The following is a 17,699-nucleotide window of genomic DNA, read 5'->3' as shown; positions in this document are numbered from 1 at the left end:
AGAAACAATATGTATATATAAACAAAGAATTGGCACAATAATTGACTAAAGATATTTTCTGTTTCTAGTTATATATAATTTCGAATGTGCACATGTAGACATACATTACACATCATAGAACATGTAGAACCTCGGTATATATTTCATTCAACTTAAGTATTATAAGGAAGAATTTTACTTTAACACGCGAAGAAACACACATAACTATGAGGACTGATATTATTTTATTTGTTTGAAATATTTAGAAGAAGAAATATTAACCGATAAGGGAGAAATGATTATCTTTCAGGGGTCACGAATTTGAGGAGAATCATTTAAAAGATACACACAATCAAAATCTGAAACATGTGTAATATGTAATTATTCCTGATGCATCAATATCACTTGAGTCATAGAAATGACAAGGTGTTTATTCACTTGCTTCAATGCCGTAAATAAAGGGGTGTTGGTTCTGGCAAAGTATTTCAATATCGCCTTTCAATATACCCCCCCCCCCCCCCCCCCATTCCCTCGAATGCATATATATCATATATTATAGCAGATGTAGATACTCGATTAATGGACTTCTAATTAAAATTAACAAAGTTATACACCATCATACCTTTCAAAGCAATTATTGTAATACAAGTTTTATAAAAACAAAAAACAAAACAAAGAAAAACACAATTAAGGTGCATTTTTTGTGTTATACATGTACATAGATTAAAAAAAAAGATATATGTGTTATTATGCAAATATTAATGTCGTAAACAATTCAGAAAGGCACCATTCAAACGTTTTTTTTTTCGATAGAAAAAAACAATATTAAAACCAAGCTAGAAAGAATGGCATGCCATATATATAGTTACATACATATCAGCGGCGTGGCGGGCGTGCGCCCCACCCCCTAAAATTTACAAAGCAATGGGTTGTTCACAACTTAACAAAGAATAGTTCGATACTTTACCTCCAAACAAATTTCGTTTTTTTTTCAAATTGAGTGACTATTTTAATACTAAATATTGTATTTTATAAAATCTATTTAACTGAAAATTTGATTGAATAGAATAACATCTTTTATTCTAAAGAATATTTTACATTACCTCCCTTTGGATAGTTTCTTTATTCCCTAAATTATAACCGAATTAACAAAACAATACAAATAAAATTTTAAAATAATCATTAAAACCTATGTTTCACAGTTTAAAATTGTATAAAAGTAAAAAAAGAATGATAAATAAACATTTTATTTGAAGGTATATGTTATTAACCGGACCGTTGTATTATGTAATTGATTATATATATGACTACTCATTGAACACTATTTCAGATAATGTGCCTGTACCAAGTCAGGAATTTATTTATCTTTTCGTCCCCTATCAAGCAATATGCTTGATTAAATTAAATAAATTACCTAAGCTAATTTCACAAAACAAATATGTTACATGTAACTTGTACAATATAGTTATGCAAAGAATTTTAAAGCATGCTTAGGATGATAAAACCTTGAATCTCTAAATCTTGAGAAAAAAAAAAAATACCATATATAGCTTTCAACACATTCGTCTTATATAATTAGCTGAAATTTGCATTCGAGGTAGTATACATGGGTTTGAGAGGGGGGATTCCTAATACATGTATCTGATTAAGTATTCTTTAATTTTCTAATGTTGTTGCTCATTATCATTTAAAAAAACGGCTATAATTTCTTTATTTCATAACTGTATTCTGGCATTGGTTTTTTTCTGTAGTCAGTATATTTAACTCATTTCTTTTATTTTTGCAGTTATTCTTTATATTTTAGTATTTGATTATTTCTATTCTACATATACTTTTTCAACCATATTTCTCTATTGTATATTTTTTACCATTTTCCTTATTCTTTATTATTTATACACCTTTTTCTTTATTCGGTAAACCCATCCCACACCCTGAGGGGCCTCATACATGTGTCAATGAAGGGTCACGGTAGATACAGTGTCGCTGAAGCTCGTAACATATTTATCAAATTATACAAGGAACAAAACTGAGTTTTGGGCTCTTACTTTAAAAATATCAAGAGTTATCTCTCTTTTCATAGTGTTCAGTTATATGCTTCAAGGATTTAATATGAGCGTCACTGATGAGTCTTATGTAGACGCAACGTGCGGATGGCGTATTAAACTATAATCCTGGTACCTTTGATAACTAATTATAACTAAGCGAGTCGTCAACAAAACTGTCGTTAGATGAAAATAGTAGGCTTTGCTAAACATGAAGAAAGTTGATATTTAAATATATTTCAGTCAAAAATTGCAGTAAACGGTCAGGGAAATATCAATAGAGTAATTTTTGTTCTTTAAATTATCCAACCGGCAGTATAAAACTCTTACGGAAGTAGTCTGTATGTGTGTTAAGCGAGATGTATAAATTATTATTAATTTATAGTGGATTGGGAAACAAGTTTTGCAACTTATATAAACCCTCTCCACTTTGCAGATGCGAGTGCTGCCTTGTAGCCGAATTATCCTACTATATTTCGAAATCTTCAAGGGTGTCTTTGATTCAGTCAAAATAGGATTTAAATCTGATTCCTCGTTGAAAGACGTCCTATCGTCTATACGTCTAGAACATATATGAAATACTTGACACTAGCCGTTATGCATACAATAATTTTCGACAAACACGACATGCTTTTTTATCTGACCGCATGAAGTAAGACGCACCACGACGAGTTAAGCCCTTTCCAACTGAGTTTGTTTGTATGTTATACTATAATAATTACACCTACTGCGAAATGGATCCCCGCCAACATGTTTAACTCCGCCCAATTATGTATGTGTCTGTCCCAAGTCAGGATCGTATAAGTCCTTGCTTATAAAAAATAAGATGTGATATGATTGCCAATGAGACAACTCTTCACAAGAGACCAAATGACACAGAAATTAACAATTATAGGTCACAGTACGGCCTTCAACAATGTGGAAAGCGCATACCACATAGTCAGCCATAAAAGACTCCTAAAGGACAAATGTGAAAATAATTTAAACAACGAAAAAACTAATGGCATAATTTATGTACAAAAGAATGAACGAAAAAAGATAATTTGTAACCAAACAACACATTACAACAACCGAACTACAGTTTCCTGACTTGGGGCAGGCTAATTAAAAATGTGGCGGGGTTAAACTAGTTTATTAGCGTCAAACCCTAAGACAGTACTGTAACGATAAAACATGATGAGAAATCATGAAAAACAATAAACAAAAAACAAATATGAGCAACAGTAAAAAAGACAACCACTCAACTACAGGCTCCTAACTTGGGACAGGCACATACAGAATGTGACAGGGTTAAACTAGATTGAAGCCACCAACCCTCCACCTACCTGATACCGTCGTTAAACAGCTCAACATACGAATAAACTATGAATATCAGTTCAAAAAGACTAAACTCATTAGATCGATACAAAGCAGAAAAAAAAAACTTTAACCAAAAACAAAGACAGAGCGTGGCTACAAATGTATCCCTCCCAAAAAGCCACAACGTACAAATCTAAGAGCACTCGCAGTTACTTTGTTACACTGATTTGATCATAAAGTCAATATCTAGAGACAAGAGACAACTTACGTTTTTTCCCCCTTTTTTTCACTTCTGAAAATATCTGTTGACTTATGAGTTATGCGTTATACTTTTTTTTGTCCTCATAACACCGAAATATAGGAATAAACATCGGTTTGTTTCCCTATATGTATGCAACTTTGATTGATTGGTTAACGTTTGCTTAACGTGCATGCAGTGGCAAATATTTCATGCGTTGATTTTAAGAACAAGAACCATTATATTTATGTAATCGTTAATTGAAGTTGGTATTTTAAGGAAACGGATTAATATAAGCTACATGTATGTAAAGCTTTTTTCCGAATCATTTTTGCATTGTGTATTTTGTATGATGATATATTTGTAATGATGATGAATAAATATGTTTAAGCTAAGAACAAGAACCACGCCCACTAAACATATGGGTATAAGAGACTTTTAATTTTACAGACGACCAACTGACATGATTGAGACAGTTTCCCTTACGACAAATTGCAATAATAATACGGAATAATATTTTTTTTCTATTGGTTATGTTAGTATAAGGAAATACGTGATAAAGGCAAATATTAACGACATACCGATACAAAAGAAAATCAACAATCAAACAACAGCGACAGCGAAATATGGGATATTTTAGACCATTTAGGACAAGCTTTAACATTAACCAGCCGAGGGTTACCTTTTTCTGCGATTTTTTTTTTTTTTTTTTTTTTTTTGTAATTAAAGTGCTGTCTTTATTTAAAAAATAAAACCCCTTTCAACTTGTTTTCATAATTAACCAATGTTCTTATATTGTGCTGTTACACCACTGTTCAACTTTAGAGAGAGGGTTAACGTGTATCCAAACTAGCTAAACCCAGCCTATTCCAAATCAGGATCTTGTAATTCAGTTGTCGTTTGTTGCTGTATAACATTTTTTTTTATTATTATTATTGGGTACATAAATCTGTTTTCTCGTTTGAATTGTTTTATATTTGTCATATGGGAGCTTTTAAAGCTATATGCAGTATGGTATTTGCTCATTGATGAAGGCCGTTTGTTGACCTATAGTTGTAAATGTCTGTGTCATTTGGTCTCGTGAGGAAAGAAATGTTATACTGACAATCAAATGAATAACAAATGTATGAAAACAGGAAGTATAATAAATTACTTTTCAATTAACAATCTAGTTTAAATAATCTACTTAACGCGCCTGACAATGAATGGTGAAAGTTCAATTGATTTTTATTGTTTCCGACCATTTATGAAAAAAATAATAACATGTGTTTCCTTAATACAGAACAATATATCATTTTGTTGTGCCTTGTACATGTACAAAAATGTACAAATGTAGTGAATAGTTACACAAGTAAAAAAGGATCGTGTCGGCGTCGTCGTCATTATCACCATCATTTGAGAAGTTGTGAATAGGCCTCAATCGTCTTATCTCATATTATAAGGATGAAGCCATGTATACGGCTTTGCTGTCGGATTATCATAATAATTTTGTATGAAACAGGTATTATATTGATGTACGATATGTATTCTCTTCTTCTAATTTTCGTCGTTTCTTTGACTAGTATTATTGATTGTCAGAATTAGGTTTATACATAAGACATTAAAGGATAAATGTAGAGAGTCGAAGGTAACATAATGAGACAAATGAAAATTAAAAGAATATTGGGGATCATGAGAGACTTGAAAGAAAAGTAGAACATAAACATAAAATATAAACAACTTATTACAAAGATTACGACCCCTCACCCATTTTATGACTCAAGTGATACATTGTAGAACAAAATATTTCCTGAAACATAATTATATTTAATGATGCCTCGTATAAAGAGAATAATACATTCTTTGCAGGTTAAGGAACCATTGCAACAACTCTTTTGGGTGGCCGTCGGTGGCCTTTTGTCGTGAATTTCAAGCACTATAAAGAAAGTTACAGCATTTTAAAACTGGGGGAATTGGAGGTATACATCTTTGTATTGTGCTATCTTAACTGCCTGATTTACTTAAAAAAAAAAAAAAGGAAAACAGTTTATCCTGACTTTTTTTTACCTGAATTGTCTTCCTGCTTTTTTTTTACTCACAACTCCAGACCTGCCTATTTTTAAAAATGTATCCCCCCTTCCCCCAAAAAATAATTTCAAATGGTAGCTCCCTCAGGCTAATACCATTTTCAATAATGCTATGAATACATGAGTTAACTTTGATTAATTTCTTCTAGTTAATTTTTTGTTTAATTGAATTTTTCTTTGTTTAAAGCTTGTGTGCATCTTAGCTCAACACACCGTTTTAGTATTATAAATGAAACTACTTCCGTTATACACGGAGAAGAGAACAAACCTCTACATCTGCAGTGTCCTTTCAGTGTCACCAAAACAATTCTGAAAAGAAATGGAAGATTTGTTAAAGAGGATAGGTTTGGTGCTCTTGTGTATTCCCTTATTCCAAGAAAAGAAGACCACGGTTCAATTGTGTCTTGTGAAACGTATACTTCCGCTGGTCATATAAGAACGAAAAACACTGCTACACTTGATATACGATGTAAGTTTACCCAAGGATTTGTATAGTAAGACTATACAAATGCCTGGTTTACCTTAAGATTATTAGCAGTATAAAGGAGTAAAAATGGCCGATACTTCTAGCTAAAAATTCAAATTAGAATTTATTAACCAATATTGCGATGAATTCTAGTTACTCCTATAATCCCCCCATGATATATATAAAAATTAATTTTATGTTTTTTCAAGAAGATTTGGTAAAACTGCAATAGAGACAGATTTCCACCGGAGACCAAATAAGATACATGTAGAAGTTGACAAATAAGGGTCGCCATACAGCCTTCAACAAGGAGAAAACTCATACCACATAGTCAGCTGTAAAAGGCCCTAAAATGACTAATCTAATGACTTTGTTCGATAAAATTTGAATTACCAAAGCATGGACACACACATCTTTAGAAATTATATGTTTTATATTATGGGGTAGATCGATTCATCGATGAAATCATATGAAATATATGTTTGTAGATAAACCGTTTTTGTCTATGAATTATACACCAAACAGTGTTATTGAGGGACAATCCGTAAAAATATGCTGCAGCTCCGAGAGTCGACCGTCAACAATAGAAATGTGGTTGGTCATGGAAGGTAGACCTATGTATGTAAAGGATAACACAGACGTCATATGTCATGAAATAACAAGTACCAGTCGTGAGGATAGCGGTAATTACAAATGTTTTGCAGAAAACGAGATTGGAATTGATGATAATGAGGTTAATGTAACAGTTTTATGTAAGTTTATAGGCGACATTTTTTAATGTGTATATATATATATATTTTTTTTTTTTTCTGATGTTTTTTTTTTAATTTAACCAAAGACTTCTTATCAAGGATGTGTATTTGAGAAAAGTACAAGGATTGAGGAAAGACTTGTATTTTTCCGTTTATCCAACTCCGGAAATGCAATATCTATGTGTCTTCATCTAGTGTGTTGCTGTGGTTAAACCGAGTTATGGTCTGAATATCACAATGGAATGAAATATAGTTGTACCAACTTTGTAATTAAAATTGTTACCTTGACAGGTTATATGAGCGCTTTCGGGTTGGATCAGAATAGTTATAATATTAAAAATCATGATATCCCAGTACACGATACACTTAGTTGTTATTCGGTTATTAAATGTTGCAGTTGGTACTTGCTCAAGCTCCCTATCATTGCCCTGTATCAGCATCGACAGATTTATGTATTGGGATATAAAAAACTGACAGGAAACAAAAGCTCAGAATAATATTTATATATGATATTACGGATTACAAATGTGTATAGTTTTGCGATTGAATAACAACACAGAGATGTCCGAATTTGTTACGGATTACAAATGGCTCGATTTTTGTAATAGGATAACAACACAACGATGTCAGTATATATTCAGGAAACAACCGGGGTATATTAGACGTGTTTTACACCAGTAGGAACCTCAACAACGCCATCATAAAGAACGGGATTATGTGACGTAGTCTTCAGCTATACTGTACACTTATGGTTCATCTATACACTTTGACAAATATGGCTGATTTTACACCATGATGTTTTCTCTGATTACAGAAAAAACTATGTAATTTGGACAGTTTTAAAGCCTGGCAGCACCTAGATATATACAAGTTGTATTATCTTGTGTTTTAAAAAGATAAAAACGTTCGTGGATTTAGCTAAACATTTTCTTTCCTTGCCTCAGTACAGGTGGTGTAAAAATAAACAAAGACTGGTTAAATCTTTCAGATGGTCCCTCTCAGCATGCTCAGATAATGATTGTATTGTAACATATATTGATTTAAATGGACAATAGAAATCTACTCTCAACAAAGGTGATTTAAGAAGTGTAAATGAATGGACTGTATCAAAGAAAACTGAGGTATTTGTTTATTTCACCATCTTCTATGGGAAGGAATGAACATGTTCTACATTGACTATCGACTGCATAAACATGTTATGGCTTTCTTTTGAAAGGGAAAATACGGCCACAAATCCAAATTTTGAGCAAATATACAAAATTTCGACCTCATTTAACTCTAAAAGTAGCACATAAAGGTATATTTTTTTTAACATATTTCATTTAATCAGGCAAACAATAGTCTACATGGGAATTTTCATCAAACTGGAAATACGGGATCAAAACTGTATCGTATGCCCTCAAATCATGTTTTGTCTACATGTATGCAGTCGATAGTCAATGTGTAGGTTAAGTGTACGCAAAACTAGGCATTTAGAACATCAAGTTTATCATATATGTTTAAATAAGAAACGATTTTTGAATAATACAATTGATGTTTATAACAATTATTAATAAAGTTATTTACAGAAATATTTGTATAATCTTGATATATTTATTTGTTATAAATACCACTTAACGTTTCTTTATTAACCCCTTATCAAGACTCATAGCATCATCAATCCGAACAAAAATTCATTTGAAAAGGTCTTCCCGTACACAGAAATATTTGTCACTGGTCTTTACCCAAATAACGTTTCACTCGTAAATACATTACCAAAAATAGGGTGAGGTAAATTATTTTGTTTGTCTAGTATCTCAGATCCGTGAAAATACTGTTACACATAGAAATAAAAAAAAAACATTACCCCCTACTTTTGAAAAATACTCCTTGGAGAAAAAAAAGAAGAAAAAGAAACAAACAGATAAGATAGAAATATATAGTGCTCTTTAACATCTCAATTCCTTTTCTTCGTCTGTATCATGCTGCTGCAGCCTACGTTTTCTTATAGAGAAATCTTTAGTATCTCTTTAAAGTTTAAACTATTGCGAATCATCAAATGGCTTTCATAAAGGAGCAACCAATTAACTTAAAAAATGGAAGAAGGGGGTGGGGGGTTGTTGTTGAGTCAGATTTTTTTTCCGCGAACATTTTGATTCATATTTTTTGATTTTTTTTACAATATCTAAAACTATAATGTAAGCTCTGAATTTCGAATTGTTTTTTGAATCATCTGTATGAACAGAATATTTTTTTACTTCCAATCTCCAACCTTTAAAATGCTGTTACTTTCTTAAGAATGCATATAAATTAATAACAGAGGTATATATACATGTAGATAGATAAAAGATCTTTAAAATGAATGCAATATTTTTGTTATGCAATCATTATGTAATAAATTATCATGCAATTAATGGCAACATCTTGGTCAGTTTACTTGAACGAATTTAATAGCTCTTTCATCTCTATAGCTATACAGAAAATTTTAACGCAATCCTAATCAACACAGCAAAGCTACAAAATAGTGTCTAAAATTATCGTTATCGTATTCCATTCTCTCATAAATCTGTAACTAGTGTAAACATCCTTACCACATGAAAGTTGATAAATTTGATCTATACATTCTATCCAAAATATGAGACACCCTTTTGTAGATAATGGCTCTAGGAACAACATTTAATTATATCAACCTTCTAGGGGTAACCATGAAGAAGTTAATTTCAATTGAAAGTGGAAATTTCTTGTAAAATTTTGTAGACACAGATAACATTATAATTTATTACATAATTGTTGTATAATACTAACATTGCATTCATTTGAAAGTGTAATCTGTTAGCTATCCATTAATACCACTTATATAAATTTTCAATCATTATAAAAAAAAGTTACAGAATTATAAAACTGGTGAATTGGAGGTATCAAATCTTTGTATTGTGCTACCTTAATGTGTTCTTAAGAATTAGTTACCGCTATTTTACATCCAAGTCCACGTTTGTTTACATTCTTTTATCTCTGTTTTCCCCTCGACTTTATGCTGTGCGTTGGCCTAAGTTATAACGAGAAGTCTCGTACTTAAAGTCACTGCTTACGGGAAAATATAGGCTAACTTTTGTACGGGAAGACAATAATCTATTACAAGAACATTTAAGTTGTAGATTGTGATGAAATAAAGAATTTTGTTTTACAAACAAATAACGTACACTTCATTTATAGTTCGGATGACGTGTTTTTCAACAGACTCTCATAATTCCAATGGGAACAAATTGTGCCCCTCTACTTGCCTTACATCTACTAGAAATTGACAATGATGGTCGGTTGAAAACAAAACTTTGAAAACAAAACTTTACGACAAAAGAGATGATTTCAGCTTTCCAATTGTGAATTTTTCATTTCTAAGTAGCAACAATCCAGCAGCACCTGTATAGGGGGTATATATCTCCCAATTGATACGATATTCCCGTGCTTGCATTTCCTATCATGATTTTCTTGTTAGAGGGTTGCTGCTCACAAAGAAGCTATTAAACCTAGAGTTCCAAAGCGTGAAGTTGAAATCATCCCTTCGTACATTTTACGGACGCCATCACGAGTTGGTTGACCGTTATGAAATAAAAGAGGGACGAAAGATACCAAAGGGACAGTCAAACTCATAAATCTAAAACAAACTGACAACGCCATGGCAATAACCTTTTCACAAAATGATATCGAATATGTTCCTTACGTCGTAACTACAATCCCCTTCCCTTAAATGAATGTGACCTACCAAATTAGACTATTTACCGGATTTGTTATCACATAAGCAACACGACGGGTGCCACATGTGGAGCAGGATCAGCTTACCCTTCCGGAGCACCTGAGATCACCCCTAAGTTTCGGTGGTGTTCGTGTTGTTTTTTCCTAAGTTTTCTATGTTGTGTCATGTGTACTATTGTTTGTCTGTTTGTCTTTTTCATTTTTAGCCATGGCGTTGCCAGTTTATTTTCGATTTATGTGTTTGACTGTCCCTTTAGTATCTTACGTCCCTCTTTAATAGTAAAACGTAGCCATTCAAGTACATAAAACATATATAATTTGTGAGTTTAGATCGAAGTTTCATATGACTTAAATATTATCTTAGCTTCAAGGAGGAAAATCGAAGAATTCACGTTCCAGCAAATATTAAAACAAACAGATTTGAAAGGTTTATCCTTGTCAACCTAGACGGGGATAAAATATTACCAATCTTCACCTTATAAAGAATATCCGAAAAAATACACTAGGAAACCACATATTGAAATCCCGGATACGGATTTCTGATGTCATATATGAAAGCATTTCTGTAAATAAAGTTATCCGTATATCAACTCGACACAATGTACTGTTAAAAAACCGCTTTTGCTTAGAAATTCACCAACACGTAATTGAATACTGGTTTATAGCCATTTGTTTCAATGTTTATTTACTTTTGATTAAATCTGGTTTTGACATTTTTTTATTACTTCGTTCTTTTAGATCCTCCAAACATTCCTGATCAACACATACATTTTAAAGATACTGATGTATCACGAACCCTACAGTGTCTAGCATACGGGATACCTGTAACGTATTCGTATGGTCGATGGCAGCACCTCTCATTCTTTGGCGAACACATTAGATACTTATATTCTTCAACTGATGGTAAAATGACTCTACCGCCAATTTCAAATACGATGGAAAGGTATCAGGACAACGGTATATATGTATGTACTGCGTCAAATAGTGTTCATGATAGTAGCGGAAATAACTTTCAGACAGGGAAGATCTTCGTTATGTCAAATGGTAAAATGTTTTTCAAAACTTCAATATGTCTTTATAGTGTCTTTATATGTATAGGTTTGACCATAACGAATTGATCCGATAATCGTGTATGACACACAAAGCCACAAAGTAAGTACAGTTTCCGTATTAAACAGATATGACACTGAATAGAAACGACATTCATTTCTTAAATGAATTAGTAAGGGTGTTAGTTTAAAAATTCTCGAGATATTTGGATATTAATAAATGAAACCTGAAAATAAAATCAACAGAAGGTGTATAAATGCAAGATTTTCTGAGATTCATAATAATCAAATGTATATTCAGAAAGCTTGCTCCATCAAAAACCTTAAAAACAACAGTCAAAATTGTAATCTTGTTTTAAGACTTGGATCACATACAAAATCTGTAATGCATGATTGGTCTCTTGTGGTTTGTTTCATGATCATCGACAAATGTAACGTATTTTCGAGACGATTACAATATATTCCAGTAGACCTTTTCAACAACTCTCGATACCTACAGTTGAGAACGACCACGACAGGTAAAATGTGAGGGGTCGTCTCAAAAATAAAAAAAATTAAGATCATTATTGATTTTATTGCTTTCATTGACAATGATAAAACTTTCGTACAGAGTTCAAATGACATGTCTTTTTTTAATTTATTATAAAGAAAATGATGGACTGTAAGTCATTTTCAATCTTTTTAGACGTTGAGCTTCTAGCTGTCCTGGAGGAATTTGGAAAATGAAAAGAACAAAGCATGTTTTATTGTAGTGGATATTTTATTAAACAATGTTGCCATGACGGCACATGTGTCCACAATGTCGGTTAGTTTTGGCCTTGGGTGTCTCCATAATTTACTCAATACTTCATATCTTTTTAATTCATCAATTTGGTGTTCTACTTCAATTCTGTATTCATCAATCACGCGTTTAATTAAGTTTTCTGCTCTTTCTTTTCAAATGTTCTGCCTACGATTAATTTGAGGTGTTTGAAATATAAATTTAATTCCGTACGCAGGTATGTACTGCTTTAACTTCTCCTTTCATTGTTAAAACATTTTAAAATGTTGTTACATTGAAAGGAGAAGTCAATTATATTTTTTTCAAAATTCATCAAGGAAAACATCAATTCTTCGAAGATATCTTGAAGCGCAGAAGTCTGTCGTTGATAAAAATAAATATATAGATGTGATATGTTCCTTCGACCTCCAAAATCCTTATGTGATTATTCCTCCAAAATTGAATATGTACATCAACTAAGGCGAAGATCGCTTAAAAACATCAAGTTGGTCGTGTTCACAAGTGTGATACGGGCGGACGGACAGTCCAGTAATTATTATTTTTCGCAATTTTTGAAAAATTTCATAAAAGCTTTTACACTAACAAATTAATCGTTATTGGCATGAGGCAAATATTTGGTGAAAGACTCACATAATCATCAAATTGAAGGGAGGCAGAATTACTGCAGTATTTTTAATCAATTCAACATGATATGTCGTGTAAATACATACAATATAAGAAGATTATACGACAGATATATATATCTGAAGACAGTATATAACCGCCAGTCCAATATGTTACCCAATTATAATCAGGATGGTTTTTGTCTTTGAGACGACCCATCCATTTTACCTGTAAACTGTTAGTCGGTGTTGAGAGATGTTGAAAAGGTCTAATATGAATATATATAATGGTTTAAACTTCATTGACACATATATAATACATGTAAATAGCAGCTCACATTAAGGTGACAGTTAGTAAAGACACTTTTTAATTTTCGTTGCAATTATCTAAATAACAATATTACATTATTTTAAAGGACCGCCCGTGTTATTGGAGAAAAATGAACATGTTCAGTATGCGTATCGAGCGAAAATATTAAATCTGAAATTCATTGTCTACAGTCCGTCTGATTTAGAATATGTTAACGTTGATAACAGTAAAACAGAAATAAGAACCTCAACACAGATGGCATCTGTGAATAGAACTACGATTTTTCATGGTGTTGAAATATCTGTTAGCTCAAATAAAGTTGTTTCGAGCTTCCACATATCTGATGGGAGTGACCAGCAGGTCTATACAATAACCCTGTGTAATGCTTACGGCAATATTAGTTTCGTTCTAGAGTTTAAACCAACCGGACTTTATGAAGGTAAGATTTTATTTTACACGATTATTTTCTTTACAAAATAAGCAAAAAGCTGTAAAATAATTCTGAGTTCCGATTTAATAAAAAAAAATATTAAAAAAAGGATATTGTGTTACATGATTTCCCCGGAAACAAATATTCACAAAAAAAAAATGATGTTAACGACTGTTGGTCTTAATTCAGAGTTTACACATGCTTTGATGATTTACAATGCTGCTGCAGATGGTTTTTAATAAACTGATATCCAACTGAAATCAAACAAGACTAAATGAAACTCTTTATTAGAAAAGGTATACATGACAATTTGTTTACATCTGTTTTGTTACGTTTATTCATTCGTATGAAAGTTAGTTCGTGGTTCTGTTGAGCTGTATTTGTGTTCTGTTTTATGTTGTTTTACGTGTTCGTTTTTATTGTGTGGTTAATATGTCGAAATTAACTATTGTATTGTTTATTTGTGCATTTCTTTGTCCTGCATGTTCTTGTATTTATTTGAACTGTATGAACCTGTCATGTAATGGTGTCATATTAGTGTTATATTGTATATTGCCATAAAAGTGCGAGGTTTGGCTAGCCATAATTCAGGTTCAACCCTCCATTTTTTCTTAAAATGTCCAATACCAAGTCAGGAAAATGGCAGTTTTTATCTTTTAGTTCGTTTCTGTGTGTGTTATTTTGTCGATTGTGTTTTGTTTTTTCAGTGTTTAGGTTTTTTCGCTGAATTTGTTTTAGATTTGAAGTGTTTCCCTCGGTTTACGTTCATAAACCGGATTTGTTTTCTCTCAATCGATTAATGACAGTGGTATACTACTGTTGCCTTTAAAATTTAAAATGTCTAACAGTACAGTGAGTGATGCTTTATAGCTAGACGATACATAATTTGTCTGTTTAAATACAACTGGCACGTAAGGATAGTATTGGTGAAACATGGATTCATTTATTAGTTTTCGAAAGCTAAATCAACATCGAGTCATCCCTGTAATGGCTTTCACGATTGAAATATTAGTGGCGTAATGGGGAGAGAATTTTGAAAAAGTAATATCCTGGTTGCAGAAAAATAGTTTTACCGAATGATTTATGTAATGCGTGACAAGAGCTACGTATACATCGGATGGATATAAATATCAATATATCTATTAACTTTTTTTGCGTTGAAAAAACTTTACAGAAAGTCTGTTACTGTTTGTAATATTGAAATAAGATAATAAAATCTACCAAACAAACCAACATTAGTCTTTTTTGATTTGAATGTCCAAAACAACCCCTTTTTTTTTGGCAATAATTTTTATGTTTTATTCATTACTAGTACCTTCAACAGCAACATTTTTTTAAATTGAGATGTAGTAATTCAAACAACATGCCTACTTCATCAGTATTACAAAATGTATATCATTAGTGAAACTGGTATCGTTCTTTCTAATGAATATGCAACGAACAATATCCTTAACAAAATAAAAAAACATAGGCTGTCACAATATTTTAGATGAAATGAAGTCAAAACGTACAAAGATTGCTGTAATTGTCATCTCGGTTATGCTAGTGTTGTGTGTGATCATTTCAGGAATAACAAGTAAGTATTATTTTGTTCACACTCTTATCAATGAGATTCTATGACATCATTCAAATGATGATGTCAACTACTGTAGTTGAACAGTGTGTTTGGAGTGTGTTGCACTGATTCCTAGCAGTATCAATATATTTTCCTTGCTTTTTAAAAATCTCATAAAAGTCATAACACAAAACCCAAAATCTAGGGTTAATTTGGTTTTGCATATTTACATAAACGATTATTCGTTAAACAGGTCGAGAACTCTAGATTTCCTGACGTCATAATATATTTGCATAGTAATTTCCAAAACTCAAGGCCAATATGGCCTTAAAAAATTGACCACTCGACTCAATGAAGTACAATGAATTGTGGATCACTACGAATTTACTACCCCTAGAAAACACGTGGAATTAGTGGACAAATTGTCGACTAGTAAAGTGTAAGGGACGTTCAAAATACATGTTTTTATTCTGCGAATGTGTTTAATGTAAAATATATAACATAACCTTCAATTTGCATGGATTGCTCAGATTTAAAAAAAACATTTTTTACTAACTTCACGATTCGACTTTCCTTTTCGCCTTGGAAAAGTAAATGAACAGGTGTTTTTTTCATTGTAATGCATTGTATCTGTGCATTAATTTTACGGCTTGAACAATACAATTTGATATGAAGTGACCAATGTCCAGTATGACAAATTTTTTAGATTATTTAAATCGGTATATCGACATTTCAAAATCATTTCTACTTCGAAAACACGAAGAACTGGCACAGAAACACTACTATCTGAACTGGATGTAGATACTTTTTATTAAGACTTGAACTATTGGACATCATGATATTCGGTATGCTACAAAAAAAAGTCTTATAAAAGGGGGACGAAAAATAGCTCAACACATTTCGTATAGTTTTGTCCAACGATAAAGTCCGTCTGTTGTTGATTTTCTCCCAAAATATATTTGAGAGAAATTTTATCGATCGGCTGCTGTCATATTGACTTATGTGCAGTATTTTCAATCATAGTGGGTGCCATATTGCCCACTACAGTTTTCTTAAACTTGCTTTGTATATAGAAACAAAAAAGATGAGGCATGAGTGCCAAATGCCATATCTTGCCATCCAAGACACAATCTTTTTAGATAAGCGAACATTGGTTCAACGCTGACAAGTATAAATAAAAGTAATATAAAATGTTTAGATCCAACGCCAAAACATGTCAAAGTTCACGTCCTTGTCGTACATACACATGGACAACATCATAAATGATTTTATTAAGGTTGGCAAATGTCTGAGTCTGTTGAAAATAATAAAAAAAAAAATCATTTAAAGAAGAAAAGAAAGGAACTTTAAAAATGCTAAAGCAAAATAAAACTACAACTGATTGCTTCATTACCTTCAGAACAAAAACAACAGTTAGAAATAGAAAATAAGTCCAAAAATACTGAAATATGTCAAAGGTCAATACTTATAGATTTTGTTAACATTGTCAGATAAAAATAAAAAAAATGTCTTTTACAATTTAGATGACATATGATTGATGATATAAGCTTTATGCATGTTCTGTACCTGTCAAATTCTAAATATGAAAATATTACTTGGTATTCTACAGTAAATATCTCATAATGGAACACTGAAAGATGTTTGTATGCAAAAAAGGAGATGTGATATGATTGCCAGTCGGACAACCATCCACCTAAAGTTCAAATGAAGTGGATGTAAGAAATGATAGTCAACCGAAATGCCTTCAACAATGAGAAGAACCTTTAGCGTATAATCGGCTATAAATTTCCCCGGATTATATGTTTTATACGTTATTGGTTCTTAAGGACAAATTAAAAAGAATACTTTTCCTCGATTTCAATTACTGTTTAATCATTAAAAAAGGTACACTATCATAATTTTTTTTAAACTATGACATTTTAATGGTCCTAACATATATTTGACATACTCTGTGGGACGACATCAAAAGATAGGATAAAAAAAAATCACTTAGTTTTTTTCCCTTCTTAACTTAATTTTGCAAAAATTGATTGATCAAAAGGCATATATGTAAAATCGATTTCATCAAACAAAACTTGAAGCAATTTGAACCCCCACCCCCAAACTTTTTGATTTTTTTTTTTGTATTCTACATTAATCTTTTAATGTCGTCCCTAAGTCTTGACCTTTTATACGAACACATAATTCAAGGAAGGATCCCTTCTGTTTTGTTTACTATCTATACATGCTATATGAATGTTGCTTTCCTCATGAATATTATCAACGACTGTTATAAAAGGCTAGCTTTACGCTAGTTTGTCTTATGGGTAATTGTGTTCTTCACGGTTGTTTCGTTGCTGTCTTGTGCACAAATACATAAGATCTCCGTGTCATCATCAATCATATTCATGGCTATATATCG

The 17,699-nt window shown here is 31.8% G+C and overlaps 1 protein-coding gene across 1 annotated transcript in view; it reads left to right on the top strand.

The window, feature by feature from the left end:
• The first annotated feature begins 4,838 nt into the window (after window positions 1-4,838).
• The window catches only part of LOC139502961 (uncharacterized), a 32,211-nt gene continuing 19,350 nt past the window's right edge, over window positions 4,839-17,699 (top strand). The window contains exons 1-3 of the mRNA XM_071292626.1: window positions 4,839-5,059; window positions 5,812-6,093; window positions 6,579-6,842. Coding sequence (XP_071148727.1) covers window positions 5,002-5,059; window positions 5,812-6,093; window positions 6,579-6,842 — 604 coding nt within the window. The 5' untranslated portion in view covers window positions 4,839-5,001. The remainder of the gene's footprint in view (window positions 5,060-5,811; window positions 6,094-6,578; window positions 6,843-17,699) is intronic.

The sequence above is a fragment of the Mytilus edulis genome, chromosome 14 (genome assembly GCF_963676685.1).
Source record: "Mytilus edulis chromosome 14, xbMytEdul2.2, whole genome shotgun sequence".
Lineage (NCBI taxonomy): Eukaryota > Metazoa > Mollusca > Bivalvia > Mytilida > Mytilidae > Mytilus > Mytilus edulis.
Note: the sequence above shows the minus strand (reverse complement) of the source record. Positions and strands in the feature narration are given on the sequence as shown.